This window comes from Plecotus auritus, assembly GCF_963455305.1.
Source record: "Plecotus auritus genome assembly, chromosome: 4".
NCBI classification, from domain to species: Eukaryota; Metazoa; Chordata; class Mammalia; order Chiroptera; family Vespertilionidae; genus Plecotus; species Plecotus auritus.
Genome location: NC_137775.1, coordinates 122,709,181 through 122,732,766, shown reverse-complemented (window position 1 = coordinate 122,732,766; position 23,586 = coordinate 122,709,181). Strand labels below are relative to the sequence as shown.

The following is a 23,586-nucleotide window of genomic DNA, read 5'->3' as shown; positions in this document are numbered from 1 at the left end:
TTAAAAAATGTTGTAAATGTTAAGGTATCTTGGCATTCCTGGGACAAGCCCTATTAAATGCTATATTCAACAACAACAACAACAAACAGGTGGTGTTGAAATCAACTTGTCAGAATTTTCTTTGGTATTTTTGGATATGAGTGTGTAAATACTAAAACATCACTTTATTACAGAGGCTTTCACTACCATCTTTATAAAGGGGCAGCTTTTCCCATTAATTGCTGTATTCCTTTACTCTCTATTTTTTTCTCCATAGTACTTACCATCATCTGACATTACATATTTATTTGCTTATTGCCTATCTCCTCCAAGAAAATATAAATTCAGTGACAGCAGACCTTAATTTGTTCATTAATCTACCTTATATAACTTGGGCAGAATATTTGTTTACTGAATTAATTCATGTGATATAATTAATCAGTGTATATAAATGAATAACTTAATATATAAGTAAATAAGTCTATAATTTTTTCTCTTTTTCTGTCATTGTCTGATTTTTATAGTAAAGCTATTCTGGCTTCATAAAAAGAATTTTGTATAAATGTATATTTTATTCCAAACACTTTGTATAAATGTATATTTATTTATTTGGATTTGCTATGGTGCTTCCTTGTGAGTAGAGCATGATGAATGATCTGATTTCTTTAATGTTATAGTTCTACTTGTTTCTAAAACATTTCTTTTTGAGTTATTTTTATTAGTTTGTATTTTTCTATAAAATTATTCTTGTTAATCTACATTGTCAGATTAATTGGTATATTAGTTTACTATTGCTGCTGCAACAAATTACCACAAACTTAGTGGGTTAAAACAACACAAATTCATTATCTTACAGTTCTGGAGGTTAGAAGTCTGAAATGGGCAAGTAGGGGCCTTTTCCAGCTTCAATAGATTCCCAGCATTTCTTGGCTCATGGCCCCACTTCAGTCTAACCCTCCTGCCTTCCCTGTGACTTCAATGGCCCACCTGGATAGTCCATGATACTCTCCCCATCCCGAACTCTTTAACTGAACCACAACTGCAAAGACCCTTTTGCCATGCTCACAGGTATTAGGAATTAGGATGTGGCCATCTTCTGGAGGGCCATTATTCTATCGACTACAATTGGCATCATATTTTTCATTGCACTTTATCCTGTCTCTCTAGATGCTGCCTTTTTTTTTTTCATTTCAAAATGTGTGTATCTCTTCCACTGTCACTTTCTCTCAAGCAATTTGTGTATTTGCCCCTTTAATAACTACACCCTGACAGCTGTGGTAGGAGTGTGGGGTTTATTATAAAGGTTGGAAAGGCACGGTCAGCTATGGTGACAAATTTGTTCAAGTGAATTTCCTCCGATCTATCATCTCCCACGACTTCATCAAGCTGTCATTATGTTCTGGATGGTGCTAAGTAGCGCCTGGTAGACTACTTCCTAACCGCCTTCGAGGTCAGGGTGGATACTGAGCATTCTCACTCTGCATCCCACCCTAGAAACGGTCCATTCTCTCTGAAAGAAACCTCTGAGCTTCCTTTCTCTCCCGTAATACCCAAGGAGGTGCGCGCCTCACTGTACTACCCGCTGGGGCCCGAGGCCTGGGCATGCGCACCGGCCCAGCGGATTGGCAGCGATCACTCGGGTCTCTCCCCCTCCCGACTCCCGGACCGGTCGGGCTGGTTCCCACACCTGGGGAATTAGCACGTCCCACCCATCCCTGGCCTAGAGCAGCTCAGGATCTGCGCCTCCGCCCTGGTTCCCTACCGGCTTCCAGCTCCTAGGAGTGGAAGCCACTACAAAGAGCTTGAATGAAACGTGTGTAGGATTAGTGAGTCGTAAACCACCAGGGGATCCTGTCTCCCCACAAACCAGCATCTTTCGGAGGAGGCCGACGAGGGGGAGGAGGCAGAGCGCGGAGCTCTAGGGGTCGCGGGCGCGCGCAGCGGCTGGAGCAGCGGGGAGAGGCCAGGCCACCTCCCCCTTCCCGGCCCGGCACCGCCTCGCCCGCGGCGGTTCCAGGCACCACACTCTCCGCCCGGGCTGCACCGGCTGTCGCAGCAACAAGCTCCTGTGGCCGCCGGCACAGTCCACGGAGGAGCAGCGCCCGCCCTCCCCTCCCCCTCCACCGATTCCCTTCTCTGCGGGGACTCGCCGCCCAGGAGCCCGCGCCTCCTCCTGGTCAACTTTGAGCGGGAGGAGAAGCAACTTTGACAGTGGCTGCGGGTTTCGAGTCCCGATTCTCCCCGGCAGCTGTGGCCTCGCAAGTCGTCTGGGTTAGGGGGGCAAGAGTTTCCTGGGCGCAGCTGTGCAGCGGCTGGCTGTTTTGCAACCTGTTTCCAGCGAGCGGGGAACAGGCTTGCAGCTACTAGTCATCAGAAGAAGGTGAACTTCTTCCCCTTAGCTCACCTCGCCGGCTCCTGGAGAAGCAGTATCGCCAGGATGTAAATAGGCAGAGCAACCGTTACCAAGAAGGCAATCACCCCAAGGCAGGGAGGAGCGTGGGGCTTCGTCCGGGCTCCTCTCAGTCGCAACATTTAATCTACAGTCAGGTGTCGGTTGCAACTTTTCAAGGTCAGCCACCGGGAGCAGAGAGTCCCTCTCGGAACCTTGGGGATTCGCAGCGCTCGGGTTGGATTTGGCTGAGAAATGCACCGGACGCCAGACGAGGAAGGATCGTAGCGCCGGAGGGTTGCGACCCCAAATCCCATCCCCAAGCTCCGGGTAATCTCCCGTGCTCCGCTCTCCGGGCGGGGGTATGTGACATGTGTCTCTCAGCAGCAACTTAGGCAGCAGGTGTCGGTCCTAAGCAGGAGCAGCGGCTGCCGGGCGCACCCTCACCGAGCCATGCCGGGCAGGAGCGCGCCTCTCGCCCGCACCTCGCGGTTGCTGCTCCTGCTCCTGCTCCAGCTCCTGCTCCTGCTCAAGGTTTCTGCCTCTACTGCTCGCGGCTCCGCCCCTGCGCCCAGGAACGAAACTTGTCTGGGGGAAAGCTGCTCACCTACATTGAACCAGCGTCGCAGCAGGGACCCTTGGGGACCAGGTAATTCTGCAGGAGACCTTCTGCTAACCCGCGCGCCCAGGGAGGGGGAGCAGGAAGCCGCGGTGCGCGTGGCGCCCTCGTGGGACCTGCCGGCGGCTCGGAGCGGTGACCCAGGTGCGGGCAGAGGGGCGGAGGCGTCTGCGACTGAGCCCACGGGACCTCCAGCCAGACCACCTGGCGCCTGGAGGTGGAGAGGTGCCTGGGATCCGGAGCCCCCCGGATCTATGGGGAGAGGGAACCCCACTGGTCTCCAGCTCTTCCTTCAGACCTCAGAGGAAAAGGAGAAGGGTCCCAGAGGCGCTGGCATTTTCGGGCGCAGCCAGGAGCCCAGTGTGAGGACGGAACCCGGAGCCAGCGACCTTTATTACTGGCCAAGGAGAGCCGGGAGACACCAGGGTTCCCACCACGACTCCCCCTCCAAGACGGTCAGTGGACCACTGGGGCACGAAGGGCGAATGATTGCACCCCTCGGAAGGGCGCTGGCTCAGAATGGGTCCTCGGGTGAAGGGGTCCACGAACGCGAGGATCCCCGCCGGCGAAACAGCACAAACCGGCGCTTGCGCCTGAAGAACCCTTTCTACCCGTTGACCCAGGAGTCGTACGGAGCGTACGCGGTCATGTGTTTGTCGGTGGTGATCTTCGGGACCGGCATCATTGGCAACCTGGCGGTGATGTGCATTGTGTGTCATAACTACTACATGCGGAGCATCTCCAACTCCCTTTTGGCCAACCTGGCCTTCTGGGACTTTCTTATCATCTTCTTCTGCCTTCCACTCGTCATCTTTCACGAGCTGACCAAGAAGTGGCTGCTGGAAGATTTCTCCTGCAAGATTGTGCCCTACATCGAGGTAATGTCTTCCAGAGTCTCAAACTATTGGCTTTACCCATTTCCGGGTTTTATAGTATCAGGACTGCTGCTCCAGGTACCTACCTGACTGTTGAACCCCTTCACTTTTCTCTTCATTTCTCTTGCCAATTATCTATCTATCTATCTATCTATCTATCATCTATCATCTATCTATCTATCATCTATCAAGAGGGGTAGCTTTGTTCACTCACCTTCAAACTCATCTGCTCCCATATTGTGCAATAATTATGATCTCATAATGTGTAGAATTGTTTTGATTTTAAATTTATTTCCTTGAATATAGTGTCACATATATTTCTGATTTGGCACCAAGCAGAGATTCTAGAGTTAATAAATGGCCAGTGCATGGTTGTCATGATCAGAACCCAGCAAGAAAAAACCTGTATAATTTATCTTCTAGATTTCCAGGCTCCAAGATGATTTTTTCTCTCAAGAGATTATTGCATTTTTTCTTAAATATCAAAATAGGAGTAATATTTTATTCAACAAAGGAAATCTGCCTTTCTTTGTCAGTTGGCCTCATGGTATATTAATAACCTCCCAAATTAGTTTAAGTGTCTTTGGCTGTCTGCCATGCTGTCCCATCTAAACTCTCATGTCATTTCTTATTTCTTTCTGTTTCCTTCTCAATTTCTCAACACTTTTATTTATTTTGTATGAATGAGCTTAAGCAAAAATAACACTTTTGCCATCATGGGACAGAATTCATTTAACATTCTCAAAATATATATGTTTGCCATTTGCCACTGACTATTTTAAGGGATTGACTCTAAAACTAAAAGATTTTTTAAGAAGCGGGTCATATAATAGGTTCTAAACTTTGGAAACGAAAATCTTTCTGCATAAAATTTGACTGTTTCATCCTACAGCTAGTGTCCTGCACTGTTATTATGGCATTTGGAATGTGCTCTTTAAATGGCCTCTCTTTAAACACCAGCTCTTGGAAGGAGCCCAAGTGCTTTGTTGCCAGTTGTGTCTTTAGCCAGCTGGCCCTTGATTTCCTCCATTCATACTGCTTGTTTCATTTATGGAAGCAGAAGAAGGGAAACTGTAAATATTCCAGAGCCCCTGATCCTGTCTGGCACCAGGGCCAGTGACACTATGTTCAACATTGTTCCAGGGCCTAAGGCTAGGGGATAAGTACACAGAAACAGTACCTACTTAGAAGGACCAAGACAAGAGTCAGTAAATAAGACCCTGTGTTATCCTGGCAGGGATCAGATGCAGAATCATGCCATGCTTGCTAAATCAGCTGTTCCTACTTTACCAGGATCCAGGATTTCTCTTGTTGCCAAGCTCCAAGGAGCTCTGAAATATTGAAATATCCAGTTTATTTGGTAGACAATCTGATGTTGAATTGCAGAGGAGGTGGTTGAATTTATGCTAGTGAATATGTGTCTACCAATTGCCTTTTCAAGGTCCATTTAAATTTAAAATTTCTTTTGTTTAAGAATGTAGAAGAAATTAAAATATGTAAAGAAGAGGCAATAGTAAACTATAAAGTGAACAGGGGAGTTACTCCAATAGGAAAGGCATATGTATTGGACATGAAGAAACCTTTATCATTAGAGGAAAAAGTAATAAAGAGAGAAAAAAAGAAACTGGGGAAAGAAACATTTTTACCAAAGTTCTTGAAAAAAACTTTAAAAGAAAAGAATTCCATCCGAATTCACACAAAAATTTGTTAAATTAATGAGACCTATAAATTGTGAGCGATGGTATTTATTATGTATGGGTTTTCATTTTCATTCTAATTCTAAGAAGTTTTAAAAAATATGTCCTGTGCTTTCATTTGTATTTCATCTTCCAATTTAATTCTCTGCTCCTTAAGAATACTTGTTTTTACCTCTTATTATATACACTAGTGGCCTGGTGCATGGATTTGTGCACATGGAAAGAAAATTAATTAGAAGAAATATTTTAATGTTGCTCTTTGCCCTTTCTCTGTAATAGAAATGTCCACAAAAACAACCAAATTCATGATCAACAATGACAGATCAAAACACACACGTGCAATTGGTGCCACTAAGAGCTTTATATGTACTGCACATGTGTGAGTCAACGTTTATTTTTAAATTGCCAGTGCTGGTCATATGTACTGGCCAGTCGGTCGGTTGGTCAGATGGTTGGACAGATTAGGGTCAGTCACTTAGCCTTTTATATATAAAGGTGGTTATTTTTTGGTCTCTGTGTTTTTTCTTCTTTATAGACCTATGTAAAAAAAGTTATTGGTACCGGGCTCTATTTTCCCTAGAGAAGCTAAGGTTTGGGGGGAAAAAGATTCACTAATTTTTTTAATTGAAAAATTAGACTACAGTATATATTTTTATTGTTAAACTAATGAGTGAAGATCTTAATCTTTAATCTAAAATGTAGAATGTGTTCTCTACCCTTCTACCTAATCTTATTTCTCTGAAATAATTTTAAAATGTTTTATCATGCTTTGTGAAAACAATTACAGACAGTCCTTGGGTTACGTTGGACTCGACGTACGTTGTTTTGTGGTTATGTCGCCATCTCCCATTTATTTAAAAAAAAAAGTTCCGTCATTTCGACGTATGTACATATGTGCTTTATGTTTTTTTATTATTTATTTACCACAAGTAAAGGTCAGGAATTGTTATCTTTCTTTTAAATTATTTTACTGTTTCACTTCATTACTGCTGTGTATGGGCTCCATGTGAGTGACGTAGATGCTTATGTAGGTGGGTTCCGACTTATGGCAAAAATCACATTTTGTCACACTGTAGGAACATATCTACGACGTAACCCGAGAACCTATTGTACTGGACTATTAACAGCTTCATAATTCCTGATTATGACAATAAGTACAGTCCAAAACCCAAAATAAAGCATTTCTGCTTCCAGGAGATACTGTTATTTTCACAGAAGTCACAGAGATATATTTAGTGCCTGTTCCATGTCAGGTTTCCCCAAAAACAGACCCTAATGTGGGAATTTGCTTGCTGGAAGTATGTTGGGGTACACACTCAGGTTCAACGCCGAGTAGGGAATGACGCATGCGGGACTGGGCAGAAGGAGAAGTTGAACTGTGATGCAGATGCCACAAAGACCACAGGGAGCTCCAGGTCTGAGGTGGCCCTGCAAAGGTATCCTGAATAGAGGCATGAGGGCCCACACTTTATGTCCCCTAATGGACCAGTCATTGAACACAAGTGGCTCCCAGAAAGGGGGCACAACCTTGAGCTGGGTGGATCTCTTTGGTCAAGGGCAATTTCTAGAGAGGGATGCATCAATCACCAGTAGTACTAGTGGTTGGGTGAATCAGCACTTCATTAGGGCGGCAATCTGGGTGGGGAACCACAGCCTCCACCACAGTAGCTTTTGAATTATCATGTTAAATTAGAATCAGATGGCATTTTAATCCAACTCCTTGATCTTAAAGATGAAACATGAGGCTCAGAGAAAAGAAATGGCCATCCTAAGTATATACTAGTATACCTAGTCAGTGGCAATCAGACTCTTTGTCTCAACACTTGATGTTGATGTTTACTATTAGACTAACACCTTTGAGGCAAAAGGGTTCCTTGAGTACATTCATTTTTATTTCTGTTCTTTGGCATCTTTAAAAAATATTTCTATATCCAATAGATGATTATAAAATAATAGGCTTCAATTGGTACATGATGGCATTTATAGCTTCTTATATTACTAGAGGCCCGAGGCATGAAATATGTGCAAGAGCAGGCCTTCCTTCCCCCAACTGCCGGCTCTGGCTTCCCTCTGGCACCTGGGACCCTGCGTGGTCTGGAAGGTCGTCCAGAAGGACACCTGGTCTAATTAGCATATTATGCTTTTATTATTATAGAAGTTTCATCTTGTTTCTCATAAATTGACAGTAAGGTTCTACAGTTGGTAGCATTAGATTTTTTAAAATTGCAATAACCCTAGACAACTGCACTTTTAAAACATAATTATTTTAGTGATCAAGTAAAGTTCTATAAGTTATATTTTATGTTCTTAAAATCACAAAGTGTTTTAGATTAGTGAAGAACATTACAACTTTAAACAAATGAAGGTTTAAAGAAATCAAACATTTGTTTAAACTTTCTCCTAAACCCATCTCTGCCCAATCATTTTCCTCTTGACCACAAGACTTCTAAAAATTATTTGAGATTGTATCTCCTTTTATTATCTAGCGTTTGCCTTTTCTTCACTTATATTTATTTTATTTGTTGGCTATTTTCCTTTCTTTTCTTTTTTTTTTTTTTACTACACACCCTCTTATTGATTTACAATGTATGATTTACCATTTTTTCTGTTTTCAGTGTTATTTCTAATATTTCTCATTTTAAAATTGTATCCATAATTTATTTTTATTGAGGTATTATTGACATATAACATTATATTAGTTTCAGGTATACAACATAATAATTTGATATTTATATACATTGTAAAATAATCACCACAACAGGTCTAGTTAATACTTCTCACCTTACATAGTTACCAATATTTTCTTGTGATGAGAACTTGTAATATTTACTTTCTTAGCAGCTTTCAAGTATGTGATACAGTACTATTACTTATTATAACCATGCTGTGCATTACATTCATAATGCATTTATTTTATTACTGGAAGTTTGAACCTTTGACCCCCTTCAATCATCTCTTCCACCCTGCCCCCTACTCCTGCCTCTGGCACCCATTAATTAGTTTATGAACTTGGTTTTTTAAATTTTGGGGTTTTTGTTTTGTTTTGTTTTGATTCCATATATAAGTGTAGTCATGCAGTATTTGTCTTTCTGTGAGTTATTTCACTTAGCATAATGCCCTTGAGACCCATCCATGCTGTTGCATATGGAAAGATTTTATTCTTTTTTATGCCTAAATAATATTCCATTGTGTATGTGTGTGTGTATATATATTCCTATATAATAAAAGGCTAATATGCAAATAGACCGAATGGCGGAACAACTGAACAACCGGTCACCATGACGTGTGCTGACCACCAGGGGGCATGTGAGGAACATGGCAGGCGTTGGCCATGGCAGGATGGTGGAGCAGGTGAAGGGGGGATGCCAGACCAAGGCAGGGCGCTGGTAGCTGTCATTGGGGCAAACCTCTGGTGGTTACTGAAAATTCTTTGCTCCTGTGTGCTGCAATCCCGTCCAGCGCTCGCACCTGCTGCCAGCGCCAGCTCCGCTTGCACCCACAGCCACTGCTCACACCCACTGCCGGTTCCCAGCGCTAGTCCCAATCACTTGGTGCCATCAGCAGGTGCGAGCAGCAGCTGCTGGCCCTGATAGCCCCTGAGGGCTTCTCCACCTCCCCCTGCTCCTGAGGGGCGATCGGGGCAGCAGCCGCTGCTTGCACCCACTGACGGCGCCAGCCCCAATCATTCCACACCATCAGCGGGTGCGAGCGGGGCCAGCGCCATCAGTGTGTGGGAGCGATGGCAGCAGGAGTGGGGCTGCCGGCGGCAGACAGAGGACGGGGCTGTGGCAGGAGGGGCCAGGTGGGGGTGCAGAGGATGGGCCAAGACCTGCCCCTGTGCCTGCCTATCACAGCCTCGCAGCCCACAGTTCCTTTCAAGGTGCACTGGGCCCTATATATATGCCACAACTTTTTTATTCATTTATCTGTCAATGGATACTTAGGTTGTTTCCATTATCTTGGCAATTGTATGCTGCAATAAACATGAGGGTATATATATCTTTTCAGTTTAGTACTTTTGTTTTCTTTAATTTCCTAGAAGTGGAATTGCTAGATCATATGGTAGTTCTATTTTGAAATGTTTGAGGAACCTCCATACTGTTGTCCATAGTAACCACAATGCATTTTTATTGATCTTTATAAATCTCCTCTTTTGCATTATTTTTATTTTTTACCACAGTTTTTTTTTTTTTTCCTACAATGTGAGGATTAGCGGAATCTTAAGGAGGTAGTGGAATTTGGGGAGGGGTGGGTTTGTATAGAAAAATAGGAGACATTTCTTCAGCAGAAATTATAGATTTTTGCAATTTGCATTCAACTGTTTTTTTTTTTTTTTTAATTTCAATTTGTTGACATAGGCTTGAGGAGAGCAACCAATCTCCAGGATCTATCACTAGAAAGGAAGTTTTATCATATTTAATTTTGCTTTGAGTGGAAATATACTGGGAACACTTGTAGCTGATAACTTAGCTTCTTCCTTTTTCTTAATCCTCACTGGAGAATATTTTTTCCATTGATTTTTTATTTATTTTTATTTTTAGAGAAAGTGGAAGGAGGGAGGAAGGGGAAGAGAGGACGAGAGAGAGAAACATGGATGTGAGAGAGATACATCGATTGGTTACCTCCAGAACACACCCAGACTGGGACCTTAGGGATTGAACCTACAACCCAGGTATGTGTCCTTGACCAGATATCGAACCGGAGACCCTTCAGAACTCAGGCCAATGCTCTCTCCTATCCCTCTTTCATACCACTGAGAATGTTGGCCAGGACTAACTGCTTCCTTTTTATTCCAGGATTATGATGCTTTGTGGCTTAGTGGTAAGTCCCATAAGGACCAAGGGCAGATGGAGTGGTATGAAAGAGGGATAGGAGAGAAGGCATCCTAACATACCCATTATTTTAAACTGGTTTATGAGATAGTCATCAGACAAAAAATATACTCAAATCAAGATTTCTATGTGAAGAGAGAGAAAGGGGGAAAAAAAGAACTAGAGTAGGGATATAGATAGAGATAGAGAGACAGAGAGAGAGATAGAATAGAGGTCTGGATTACAGTAGCTGAATGGCAGAGGAGTTTCCTATCACACCATCTAACAAATGGTTAAAGCCAATATTCAGGCATTGAATGTGGCAAGTGAAATAGCTCTTTGCTCATTACTTGATGGAAGCCAACCAGAGTCAATGTATCCTCTGAAACAGATCCACTGCTAAATATTTATTTCTTTGGGCCTTAATGGGAGGTTTTAAATTATATAGATTCCTTAGTTTAAAAAAAGTCACACCTTCATGGTGTGTGGTAGGGCAGAAGACATCAAATAGTTCTAAGATAATTCCAGCTCCAGCGGTATTTTTTACTTTTACTTGGATACAGATTCCTGCGTGAGGGTGGAAAATGAATAAAGGGAATGCATTTCACCAGGGTCTCCGGACTAGAAATGATTTGTGAAAGGTCTAGAATCTCTTGTGATGAAAAGAGCCATTTCTCCCGGTGGCTTTAGAAATACTGGTTGTAAAGTGAAAGGAACAAATGGCCCTTTCATTGCTTTAAAGATTGTAGTTAGCACCGACGGGTAAGAAAGGAAGGCCCTGAGAGCAGAAGATGATAGCACCACACAGGTAGGCAATTCTTCACAGGTTTCCCTTGAGTCCCTACATTCATGTAATAGCACATTGATCTTGGCAGATGGTAAATTTGCTTGAGTGTTGGATTAGCCATTAGGTATTTTAATGGACTTTTAAGTGGAAACATACAGTTTTATGAGCAATTTGAAAGTTACTAATATTCTCAGGGAAAATAGACTCAGTGTATGAGAATGGAGCTTAAAAAATATTTAATGCTTCCCATTAATCCCTTTATAATTATGTTCTGCATTCCCATGCAAATGAAAATATTTAGCTGATAACTCCCGCAGAAAGGAAAAAAAATGCTATGGAGTATGCTCTTATTTATAATTCCATGCATGAACAGTGTATGGTGAAGTTTACTGAATTTGGGTTCCATGTAAGAAATAAAAGCTTTATGATATTCAAATGTGAAATTCAAATAATTGTTTTAACTGTTGATTGTAAGAAGAATGTCATACTTTTCTACAGCTTCTCAATGAGGTATAAACACGAACATGATTTTTCTTTATCTCCCTTCTAGAAATATTAGTTGGCATTCAGTTTTTAAGGATTATATATAGAACAGCAGCACCCAATAACTGACTAAAGAACAGTTTGAATAATTCATTTTCTATCATCCCTTTCCATATATGTCATCATTCATTCATTTGTTCACTATACATTCATTCATCAAATATTTATTTGGCTTCTTTTTTCTATGAGAGACACTATGTTAGGAGGGGTCTAGAGTGGAAGGGGGAGGGGAAGAGCTGAAAAAGTGTCCAGAGATGAATAACATAGAGGAGTCACTGCTACTAATGTTATGGGAAAGTAAAATAATGTTTTCCCACATGATGAAAACTATAATAAAGGTTTAAACAAGGTAATATGGAAGTTCAGGAATGGCCCTGGAATAGGTCAGCTCACAGTTATACTTGGTTATGGTCAAAGAAAAATTAAAGTGAAAACTGTGCTCCCTCTTAATTCTTTTTGAATAATTTTTTTACAGTTAGTCTTCATAAATGCCATACAGCCTAGATCTGTGGCGAAAAGTTACATCAATGAACATATTTTAACTCTTGCCTTCTTATTTTCTCAACCTCTCCTGGCATAGGAGACCTACAAGAATAATTGGCAAAATTATTTAATCAATATAACAGTCTTTTCTACATTTTGTTTAGAAAACAGAATTATTCTAAGTATTCTTAAATATTTAGTTATTATTTAGAATATAATTTCTGAGATAACTGTACTTATTAACCATAGGACATTAATTAAATCAAATTTTAAAATTTTATTTGAATGACTAGCTTATGGAGCAATGTAGTATTAGTACATTACATTGAGTCCCTTCCTTCTAAAAATCTTAAATCTCACCTATTATTTAATTTGACCTTAGAGAACCTAGGAAGAAAGGCTGACTAGGGCGGTACTTTAGACCCTATCGCTGAGTGCTGGGAAAGAGAACATGAAGCATGCTTTCCAAGAACTGGATTAATCTCTCAAGCACACAGTCAGAGTGAGGACTTATCCTGAGTTTCTGAGGGCTCTCAAGTGTCTGCAAAGCATCCTTCAAGAGAAAAAGGAATCAAATATGTCTGCAGAAGCAAACTAGATCTGAGTTCATATGTCTCCCCAAGGTGGAGTAGGTATGGGTCTGCCTTGTCCTTGGCCCCTAGGCTGCCTGGTTTTGATAGAATGTTTCCACCTTTGACAGCTCTTCCTGCGTGCTGCAGCTACATTCAACAGTGTCATATTGGACACACCGGGATCTGCGTTTGGGATGTGGACTGTGGGGAGACAGAGGGACGGGCTGCTGTGCAGTGAGGTTTGTCTCTGTCACTGCACTTCTTCTCCCGTCCCCAGGGTTCCTCCTGTCCTTTTACTTCCTAAGAATTGACCTCCAACGTCCCATAATTAACTCAACTGTATTGCCAAGACTAACTCTTAAGTATCCTAATTAGAATGGTATTCTTCGTGCCAAAAGAGATGATCTCATCTAAAATTTCAAGGTGGAGTGGAGGAAGGGATCTTGGCAACCTCAACTATGGGGTCTTCCCATTTGCAAAGTAGGTATAGATACTTTCCATTAAACCCAGAATATAATCACAGTACCAGGCTTATTCTTGAAACAGAGTATTTTTAGTTTGTGAATGTACAGTAGTTTTCAGTGTTACTTGTCAGCACATTTCAGTGGTTCATAGCATTAATGAGGCCAAGGTCATTGATTTGATCTCTGCCTGGAGTGATTCATTTTTATTACATCTATGACTGTACTTCGGGCCACGCTTTTACTCCCTCCTCATCCTTCTCTACTTTCTGCCTTTCCTCCTGCTTCTACTATCTTCTCCTTGGGTCAAACCACTCCCATATAAGAACATCCTGTTAATCAATTCACAAGTTGTGAGAATTAGAGATATTTGTCTTTTGTAAGAAGTTTGAATGAGCATGAGTACTACTTCTGAATAGACTACCAAGAAAATTTACAGAGAAATTTTGTCTTCAAATATGGTTTATCAATATCTTCAAATCATAATTTCACAAGTACAAATGGAGTAGGTTCACCATCATGCAAATCAATGTCATTAGACACAGGGAACACATTTGTTACTTATTCTTTAGAAACTCATCAGAATCCCAAGGTAAAAAAATGAAATTCTAGGTAACTTGACGATTGATTAGAAATATCATAATAATACCAAGCATTGAAAACTGGACTGTGGTTGGGGTAAATATTATATTTTGAAATGAATTTCTAATTATTGAGAATGATAATGGAACATATAACTCCCTTAAGACCTGTTGTTTCCAATAGATGACTTTTTCATCTTAGGACAAATGATATTAACCTTGCTTCATTTGCATTTTTATACTAATGAGCATTTAATTATACTTATAATTAAATTATAACATTTTACATGAGTTATAGTAAATATTTTTTTTTTTACTACGAAAGAAATATACTGTTACAAAACCCAGAAGTTACAATTGGTAGGAAACCTTATGTCAAGGTGCGACTATAACGGTAAAGAAAGATTTAGAGAATCAAGACAAGTTTGGGGGTGATATGTTGGCTTTTAAATAGTCTCAGTTGTTTTTAAAATAAGTAAGAGCATTTTACCAGGCATAAGCAAGACAGAGGAAGGAGGAGAATGAGGCAGTAATGACAGTTACTGCCTTCAAAATATTTTTCCCCGTGACATTGAGATCATATATAGATGAACTAGATTGGACACCATTGAAATAAATGGACATTTAGGATATGTGGGTGTATCAGATTGAACCTCAGGGATGCTGGTAAAAGGAGAGTGTCTGTGAAGAGCTCTATTTCATTTCAGAGATGTGTGCTGCTGGTAGGGGTGAGGCACATTACTCCTACGCACTCTGTGTGGTTCGGAAACACTAGTGGAAGTGTGTCACTGCCATAGGATCATGATTTGCACGCACTCTGAAATAAAGACCTTTAGATAAAGGCCATCTCATTCAAAGCCGTCTGATAAACAGTGGCTCTGAAAAACATGCTGTCCCCACTGGTGCTCAAAGCAGTGTCTCTTCCTGGGGAAGTTGCCCTAAAGTGCTGAAAAGGAACAGGATTATGGAAAATGCAGGAGGAAGCCAGAGGCATATAAACTGCAGCCATTTAGAGTTTTCAAAGGAAAACGCTACCCTGTGCTCCTCCTGCTTTTTTTCCTGACTGATTGTTAGGCCTGTAACCACGGACTCATAATAGATAATCATTCATGGCCCAAATGAATGGGTTTCCCTAACAATAATGCCCTTGTTTGGGGAGTTACTTATAAACAAAGGATAGCACAGAAATAGATTCACTTAAACATCTTTTTGAGGTAAAATATGTTAGGTTAGAGTACAATTGTCATGACTTTAGTTAGAAATTTCCCTATTTTATAAAAATCAGTGTATTCCAGTGGCTTTGCTGTACTTAAAGCATGTAAATTTAATTTCATATGAAAGAAATTTTGCTTAGAAGTACATTGGTCTAGCCTTGCTGGTGTGATTCAGTTGTTGAACGTCGTCCTATGAACTAGGAGGTCACAGTCAGGGCACATGCCTAGGGTGCAGGCTTGATCCCCAATAGGGGGCATGCAGGAGGCAGCCTATCAATGATTCTCTCTCATCATTGATGTTTATCTCTCTCCCCCCCTCCCTTTTTCTCTGAAATCCATAAAAATATATATTTTAAAAAAAGAATTACATTGGTCTATTTTATCCCAATTAGAGTTATCACTGATTTCTATGAGAAGGTTTGGTAAAAGATACTCTTTACGTGATTAAGAGTTGGACCTCATGTGATCTGTGTTTCACAGCTTCCTCTCATTCATAATATTTACTTCTTTTTTAAATGTTTTTAGTCCTCACATGAAGACATGCTTTTACTGATTTTAGAGAGATAGGAAAGGAGAGGGAGAGAGAGAGAGAGAGAAACATTGATGTGAGAGAGAAACATCAATCTGTTGCCTCCAGCATGCACTCCGACTTGGGATTTCACCCACAACCTGGGTATGTGCCCTGACCAGGAATTGAACCCATGACCCTTCGGTACATTGGACGATACTCCAGCCAACGGAACCACACCAGCCAGAGCTACAATGCTTTCTTATGTGTCTGCAGTAAGCTTCTGAGAAATGGAGCAATAGCTAACACAGGATCTTCATAGGTGAATGTCTTTCATAAAGTGTATGCTCTTTGTTCATATCTTTTTGAATGAACAGGGATTTAATGTAGCACAAAGTGAATATGGTGGACCAGGTTATCTCATGATGGGAAGTTTGTCTGGTATCAGGAACCTCACCAACTGGGAAGGCCATTGGACACAGGAGCTGCCGCTTTCCCACCGGAGAGCTGGACTTTCCCTGCACCCGTGGGTGCCTTGAAGCAATGCTGCAGCCCCCCACCCTCCCTGCTCCGATGCTGCTCTGGCAGGGGTGGGGGAACGTTACTGCTGTGACTCTGGGACAGAACAACTCTGTTTGAAAGAAAGATTTTAGAGTTATTTATTTTGATTCTTCTTGTTTCTGTATTTTGATGCCAATCCCCTGAAAATGCTCAATATCTTCTTTCCCCCTGTAGTTAAACATTTCTACTTCCAGCTTTCTTCTGAGGTCGAGGCTCAGAATTAATAGCCTTGTCTATTCAAAGTGTTTACCGTTCTGCTTTTGTGGATGTTAATTATTCCTCCCATTGCAGTTTAATTAATAAGAGATTGCATCTTACTCATTTCATCTCTCAGGATGTTGCTTCAAAGAACTAACCATCTAAGCTGGTGCTTAACAGCTTTACTCCCAAGAGCATATCTCACAGTGATATTGAATTTTAGCAATCAGATATGGTCATTAAATGCAGAAGATCCAGTATTCATGATACAGTTTTATAATTATATATAATTGCACCATTCATCTTGATAGAATTTCTAATGAGCTGTATGTAAACAAGTATATTTAAAAATTGTGATAGAAATATTTTCATGTTACCCCAACATTTAGCAGTTTTAATTACATGGATACATTTCATATCTTAGTAAGCAGAAATTAGCCCATTATCCATTATCCAAATGACTTTTATCAATTAATATCTGAGGTATGCAGTTTATTCTTTACAGATGTTTAAAGCTTTCTGTAAATGTTTTGGGAAAGTACTGAGCAGGGACTTTGTACCTTTATGGTTCTCTCACATCATACAATTGAGTGCATACGTGAATTTATGGGAAAAAATATGTGAAGTGAAAACACTGCAGGCAGTGATGGCAGGAGGGAGCAGATAGACATCTAGGACTGGCGTTGGGCTGAGGTTGCTGTGGCAACTGCTTTGTAAGCACTGTCTGCATTTGGGGCAGCATTTTCCTTAGAGGTTCCTTTGCAACCTCTCTGTAGCTCTTGCGATCCTCCCTGGACCTCTTTCCGCTGGATCTTGATGACAGAGAATACTATCAGAGAGAAGTGCAATTTGAAAACAGAAAGCGGGATGCAGAAGCTTCCTGAAATTGGTCTATGAAAATTGGGGAAATTGGGGAAATTGAGGTTCCCTCAACCAATGAATCATCAAGAATATTACAGATCAGACATGTCTGAGGTTCCGACTCAGGACTACAGCTTTTGGGAACATGGCTGCAGAACTGAGCATCTTCAAATGGAAACAGTGGAGAAGAATTGCTGAACAGAAAGTTGGAGCACATGTAAATCTTGCTTAAAATGTGTCCTGGCTTTTGTTATCATGGGAGATGAAATACACACAACCCAAGGAAGCCCTGTTTTGCTTTCGAAGCAGTGAACATCTTCTAAGTAAGAGTGGATGTGTAGCACAGATAATGATATCTAGGAGTGGCCATCAAACATACCAGTCTTCATATATGTCCACCCACATTCATTTGTTAGTACCTCTCAAGAAATGCTTTGCAGCTGACTTGTGGTTAGGTATGCAAATGCTAGCTAGCTCTTGTGATAATTGATCCAGATTTTAAATCTCTAGATTTAAAATTTGGGAGAGTAATTGGGTAGAAGATGCTATCCTGGGTATGTTCTTTGTAAGTAATGACAGAAAACTACCAAGAAAATAGATGTTTTGAGCCTCTGAGAGATTGCCTCTATTCAGAGTCGCTAGTATTTTTATGTCACCAAGCTATTCTTTTCATAGAAATGTTATTCCTAATTTAGAGAGTGCACAACATCTTTGTAGATTTGTATTTGTGGACTGATTTGCAATATAGAGTGACAGGGAAACGTGCAGAAACATCTGCATTAGTGAAGACCGCACAGAAAGCCATGCTGAGGATTTGTGCATATTTGATAATTTGGGAATTTTTGTTTTGTTTTACATTTTTATAGGAAAATGAATCAAAATATTTCAAAAGCTAAAATGTAAATGAAAAGTTTCAAAAATCTCTAAAATAGAATGTGTACTGCAATTTCTATGTAATAATACTGTTTGATGTAGACTTTCAGAAAATGCCAAGTCCTTCTCAGATTTTCATTCAAATGTGGGACAATTACTGATGTTAAAAAAAAACATAATCTGATCATAGACAGTCACACAGTGTAGACCTCAATTTTGTTGTTGTTGTTGTTAATCCTCACTCGAGGCTATTTTTCCATTGATTTTGAGTGAGAGTGGAAGAGAGAGGGAGAGACAGAGAGGAACATTCATGTGAGAGAAACATATGTGTTGGTTTGGTTGCCTCCTGCATGCACCCTGATCGGGACCAGGGCTGGGGAGGAGCCTGAAACCAAGGCACTATAGTATGTGCCCTTGACTGAAATTGAACCTGGGACCCTTTGGTCCGCAGGCCGATACTTTATCCACTGAGCCAAACCGGGTAGGGCTAGACTTCAATTTTAAAAATTATTTTGAGCTTTTGGCATCGATGCTAAAAGCTCAAAATAAATTTCCATCAAGGTGAACTTATTAATTTGAGGGTTAATTTTTAAAACATGAATATAAAGATGACTTTATTAGTCATATTAGACTGATATTTCTTATATTGTTTATGGAATACTTTCTGAAGATTTTGTTAAATAGGAATTGTGGTTATAAACTCCATCAAGACCTCTTGATCTGCACTGACCTAGACCATTGTTAGTCATATTATTTCTTCATTTTTGCTTTTCACATAGTTGAACCACTCATTATATCTCATTTTCAGACTGTCTTCACCAACAGGAGAATAGTCAGGGCATGGGTACAATGTCCTTATTTTCCATATTAGAAGTAGTAGACACTGACTAAGTGGTGTAAGAAGAGGAGAGACAACTTGATGTTGGAACTCACAGAATCCAGAAGGCTTGCTGGATGCTGGAGCTGCAGAAGGAGACCATGACTTCTGCCCAACATTGTGTATGAGATTGAAAGCCAGGCTCTCTCTCCGAGCAAGGACTTCCACCACCCGTCACCAAAACTGAGGTTATTCTGGAAGTCATGGATGGTTTCGCTCCGTCTGGAACCAGAGAGATTGAGGAAACACCCCAAAGATTTCCTGCTGAGCCCGTGACTGTGCAAGCAGATGCAGAACGTGTTTGGGGAAGAACTGAATTATTCTTTGAATCTGTGTCAGGGATATTTTGATTTGTTAGTTCGCATGCCTGCCAACATAATCCTGCCGATCTTCTCTTTTCTTAATTGGAATGACATTGGGCAGCTATCAAAAACCTGCAAGTAATTCCCAAAGATGTGTAACAGTGAAGAATTCTGAGAGAAATCTAGAACTTTACAGAAGAAAAATGCTTTTGCTACAAAGATGATAGGTATAATCATTTATAAGAAGCTGCTGGCTTTCACCAAAATGTAGCCCAACAGAAGATCACACAGAGAAGACAGGTGGCATTTTTCTAAACTTTACTGAAGTTACCAAAAAAAAAAAAAAAGGGGATTTAAACTGAACTTTCATGTAACAGTTACTACCATTAAGACCTTGCCTATAGCTGAGACCACAGGCAAGCAATTATCTGGTGGCGGTTTCTGTGGGTAATTTGTTTAAGAAAAACCCTCTTGACTCTGAATATTGTTCTGAAAATAAACTTATTTTCTCTCAAAAAAAAAAAAAAAATCCACAAGGCAAGTTGCCATGTTCTAGGGAGAGTGACAGCTTGAATGCAGTACGTAAACAACTCATGGTTTGAGTGCTAAAATTGTTATAACAAATGGCTTTCCTTTTGTCAACATGATCCCTTTGAGTTCTAAAAAATTAGATATTTACATCATATATATGTAGTCCCTGCCAAGGCAAGATCTATACCTGTGCTTCTTACACATTTCCACTAGTGGAGGGCAAACCCAAAGTATGCCATCTATGTAGGGAGTTTTCTTTTAGTCTCCTGTTTTCTCTTAATCCTTATGAATATTTTACCTTCTATTTATTGTCCTTGATTAAATATATAAATAACTAGAGGCCCGGTATACGAAATTTGTGCACAGGGGTGTGTGTCCCTCAGCCCAGCCTGCACCCTCTCCAATCTGGGACCCCTCGAGGGATATCCAACTGCCCGTTTAGGCCCGATCCAGGTAGGATCTGGCCTAAACGGCAGTCAGACATCCCTCTCAATCCAGGACTGCTGGCTCCCAACTGCTTGCTTGCCTGCCTGCCTTCCTGATTGCCCCTAACCGCTTCTGCCTGCCATCCTGATCACTCCCTACCCACTCCCCTGCCAGCCTGATTGATGCCTAACTGCTCCCCTGCCAGCCTGTTTGCCCCTAACTGCCCTCCCCTGCAGGCCTGGTCACCCCTAACTGCCCTCCCCTGCAGGCCTGGTCACCCCCAACTGCCCTCCCCAGCTGGCCATCTTGTGGTGGCCATCTTGTGTCCACATGGGGCAGCCATCTTTGACCACATGAGGGCAGCCATCTTGTGTGTTGGAGTGATGGTCAATTTGCATATTACTCTTTTATTAGATAGGAAAGAGGCCTGGTGCACGGGTGGGGACTGGCTGGTTTGCCCTGAAGGTGTCCTGGATCAAGGTGGGCATTCCCTTGTGGCGTGGGGTGGCCTGGGCAAGGGTCCTATGGTGGTTTGCAGGTGAGCGGGGCTAGCACCGGCAGCAGATGTGAGTGCTGGGCAGGACCACGGTGTGCAGGAGCAAAGAATTTTCAGTAACCACCAGAGGCTTGACCCAATGACAGTGACTGGTGCCCCACCTTGATCTGGAGCCCCCGCTCACCTGCTCCACCATCCCGCTGTAGCTGACGCCCACCATGTTCCACACTCTGCCGCCTGCTGCTGATGCCCATCATATCCTCCTGGTGGTCAGCGCATGTCAAGTGACCGGTGGTTCGGTTGTTCCCCCGTTTGGTCTATTTGCATATTAGCCTTTTATTATAAAGGATAAAATGGTGTAGGACTAAATGACCTTTATAGATCCCTCCAGCTCTAAATTTTTTTGACTCTATGGCCCTGAACCACTACATTTTTTCCCCTCATTTTCAATTTTCCTTCTTACAGCGATATCACCCATATTCTGTGTTCCTCCCACAGGTTGCTTCTCTGGGAGTCACAACCTTCACCTTATGTGCTCTGTGCATAGACCGCTTCCGGGCTGCCACCAACGTACAGATGTACTATGAGATGATAGAAAACTGTTCTTCCACAACCGCCAAGCTGGCTGTCATATGGGTTGGCGCTCTCCTGTTAGCGCTTCCAGAAGTCGTCCTTCGCCAGCTGAGCAAGGAGGACTTGGTCTTTAGTGGCCGTGCCCCTGCGGAACGCTGTGTCATCAAGATCTCGCCGGACTTGCCCGACACCATCTACGTCTTAGCCCTCACCTACGACGGCGCGAGGCTCTGGTGGTATTTCGGCTGTTACTTCTGTTTGCCCACGCTGTTCACCATCACCTGCTCCTTGGTGACCGCACGGAAAATCCGCCAAGCGGAGAAAGCCTGCACCCGCGGGAATAAGCGGCAGATCCAGCTGGAGAGCCAGATGAACTGCACGGTGGTGGCTCTGACCATCTTGTACGGATTCTGCATCATTCCCGAGAACATCTACAACATCGTGACTGCCTACATGGCTACCGGGGTTTCCCAGCAGACCATGGACCTTCTGCATATCATCAGCCAGTTCCTGCTATTCTTTAAGTCCTGTGTCACCCCGGTCATCCTCTTCTGCCTGTGCAAACCCTTCAGCAGGGCCTTCATGGAGTGCTGCTGCTGCTGCTGCGAGGAGTGCGTGCAGAAGTCCTCCACGGCCGCCAGCGACGACAATGACAACGAGTACACCACCGAGCTGGAGCTGTCCCCGTTCAGCACCATCCGCCGCGAAATGTCCACCTTTGCTTCTGTCGGAACTCATTGCTGAAGGACGTTGGGTTTGGTTCGACTTTTTATTTTTTTTTTATTTTCATACCCTGGGAAAGTTTTTACTTCCTATTTTTTCTTGACTGGGAAAGAAATGCAGACAAAAGAGAGAACTATTAACTACTGTAGAACTGATTTTGCAAATTAATATTTGTGCTTTGAAAAAAAAGGTTTATATTTAGTTATTTAAGAAGTCTGAGGAGGCCAATAGTTTTAGATAATTTTATCTGGTATGGTGCTAATATTTTCCTTTGGAAAAAAAGTTCTCGCACCCTAATGAATTGCTAATCTTCTTTTCAAAATATAATCACTGTATGTTGATGATAGTCATGTGATTTTGTAGGTTATATTTTGTTTGAGTTGTAATTGAAAGTATATTGTATATATACTATATCATGAGATGATTTGTAGATAAGAAACATTCACAAAGTAGCACTAAATAAATGACACTTTATTCTTTAATACCATTGTCAATCTACTTTTAACCAACTTTCAATAAATCTTTTAATTGCCTTAAATACATAATCACTGGTTCTATGCACAATTTAAAAATGGCCTTATTGTTTTATAATTGTATTTTCCTTTAAGGCAGGTCATCACTGTGTTATAAAGTCTTCTTAATACCATAGTGCTATTTTATATGCATGGCTCAGAAAACTATATCATATGTTAAAACAAATTGTATTTTAATATTTAGATACAGATGTAAAATTACTTCCAAATATTTACAAAATACGAATAAACAGACAGCAGAGTAGGAAGAAACTATCTTTTTTTTTTTTTTTTTTTTTTTGGTTTTTGTTTTTAATTTACCTTTCAACTAGCATGTAGACCTGTAGGGTTTCCTATAAGGAATAATGAGCTGAATTAAAGACTAAAATACAATGCACTTGTCACCCACTTCCCTCTGAACACTGACCTTGCAGCGCTGTGACTCTTACGTGAAGCACTCTTAATACTAATTTTTCTCCTTTTAAACAATGAACTTGATTAAATCTGTGTGATTTCATGTCTTTAAGTAGACTGAAAGAACAGTAGTGGAGTCATAATATATTTATATATCTTGATTAGAACACTTGAATATTCAAATGCTGCCTTTGAATTGGCATTCCGTAAACTTCCAACAAAAAGCAAACCCTCTCCATCTGAAGAATTTTAATTCCTTAAGGAGTTCAAGTTGCAGCAGCTGTGTAGGATGCCTGCCAGGTGGGACACATGTCTAAATCAGATGGCAGAGACGGTGACCTGGTGACACAGCGTGGCAGTGTGGCACAGTGTCTGTGTGTTCAGAAAAGGCAGAGAGGGGAATCCCGTGTTCTGGCTGGAAACCACCCTCTGCTTTCTGCTTGTCAGTTTCGGCACTGTTTGGCATAGCTGAGTAGCACCGTCTTTCTTCCAGGTTATAACGTGATGTTTTTTAAATCATTACACTTTAGTGCTAGAAAAATAAAGATACTAAATCCAGACTATTCATCTTTCACATGAAACCCAGATTCTGACAGTGCCCAGAATACCTCCTTTTTCTCAGTCAGTACTGTTCAAAGGGATTCTCCCCCCTTTCTGTGTGTATTCTGAGGGATTTGAAGGAGAATAAGAACAAGGCATCGTTGCTTTACAGATCCCTGT

General features: G+C 41.5%; 1 protein-coding gene across 1 annotated transcript; it reads left to right on the top strand.

Annotated features, from left to right (window-relative positions):
- The first annotated feature begins 1,928 nt into the window (after positions 1-1,928).
- On the top strand, positions 1,929-22,719 carry GPR37 (G protein-coupled receptor 37). The gene is made up of 2 exons (XM_080664095.1): positions 1,929-3,865; positions 21,143-22,719. The coding sequence occupies exons 1-2, from the start codon at positions 2,822-2,824 to the stop codon at positions 21,959-21,961; spliced, it is 1,863 nt and encodes a 620-aa protein (XP_080520221.1). The 5' UTR covers positions 1,929-2,821; the 3' UTR covers positions 21,962-22,719.
- Positions 22,720-23,586: the final 867 nt, after the last annotated feature.

Coding starts and splice junctions, on each gene's coding strand:
- GPR37 (XM_080664095.1), top strand. CDS start 2,822: ATGCCGGGCAGGAGCGCGCCTCTCGCCCGCACCTCGCGGTTGCTGCTC. Junction 3,866..21,142: donor AGATTGTGCCCTACATCGAG/GTAATGTCTTCC, acceptor TTCCTCCCACAG/GTTGCTTCTCTGGGAGTCAC.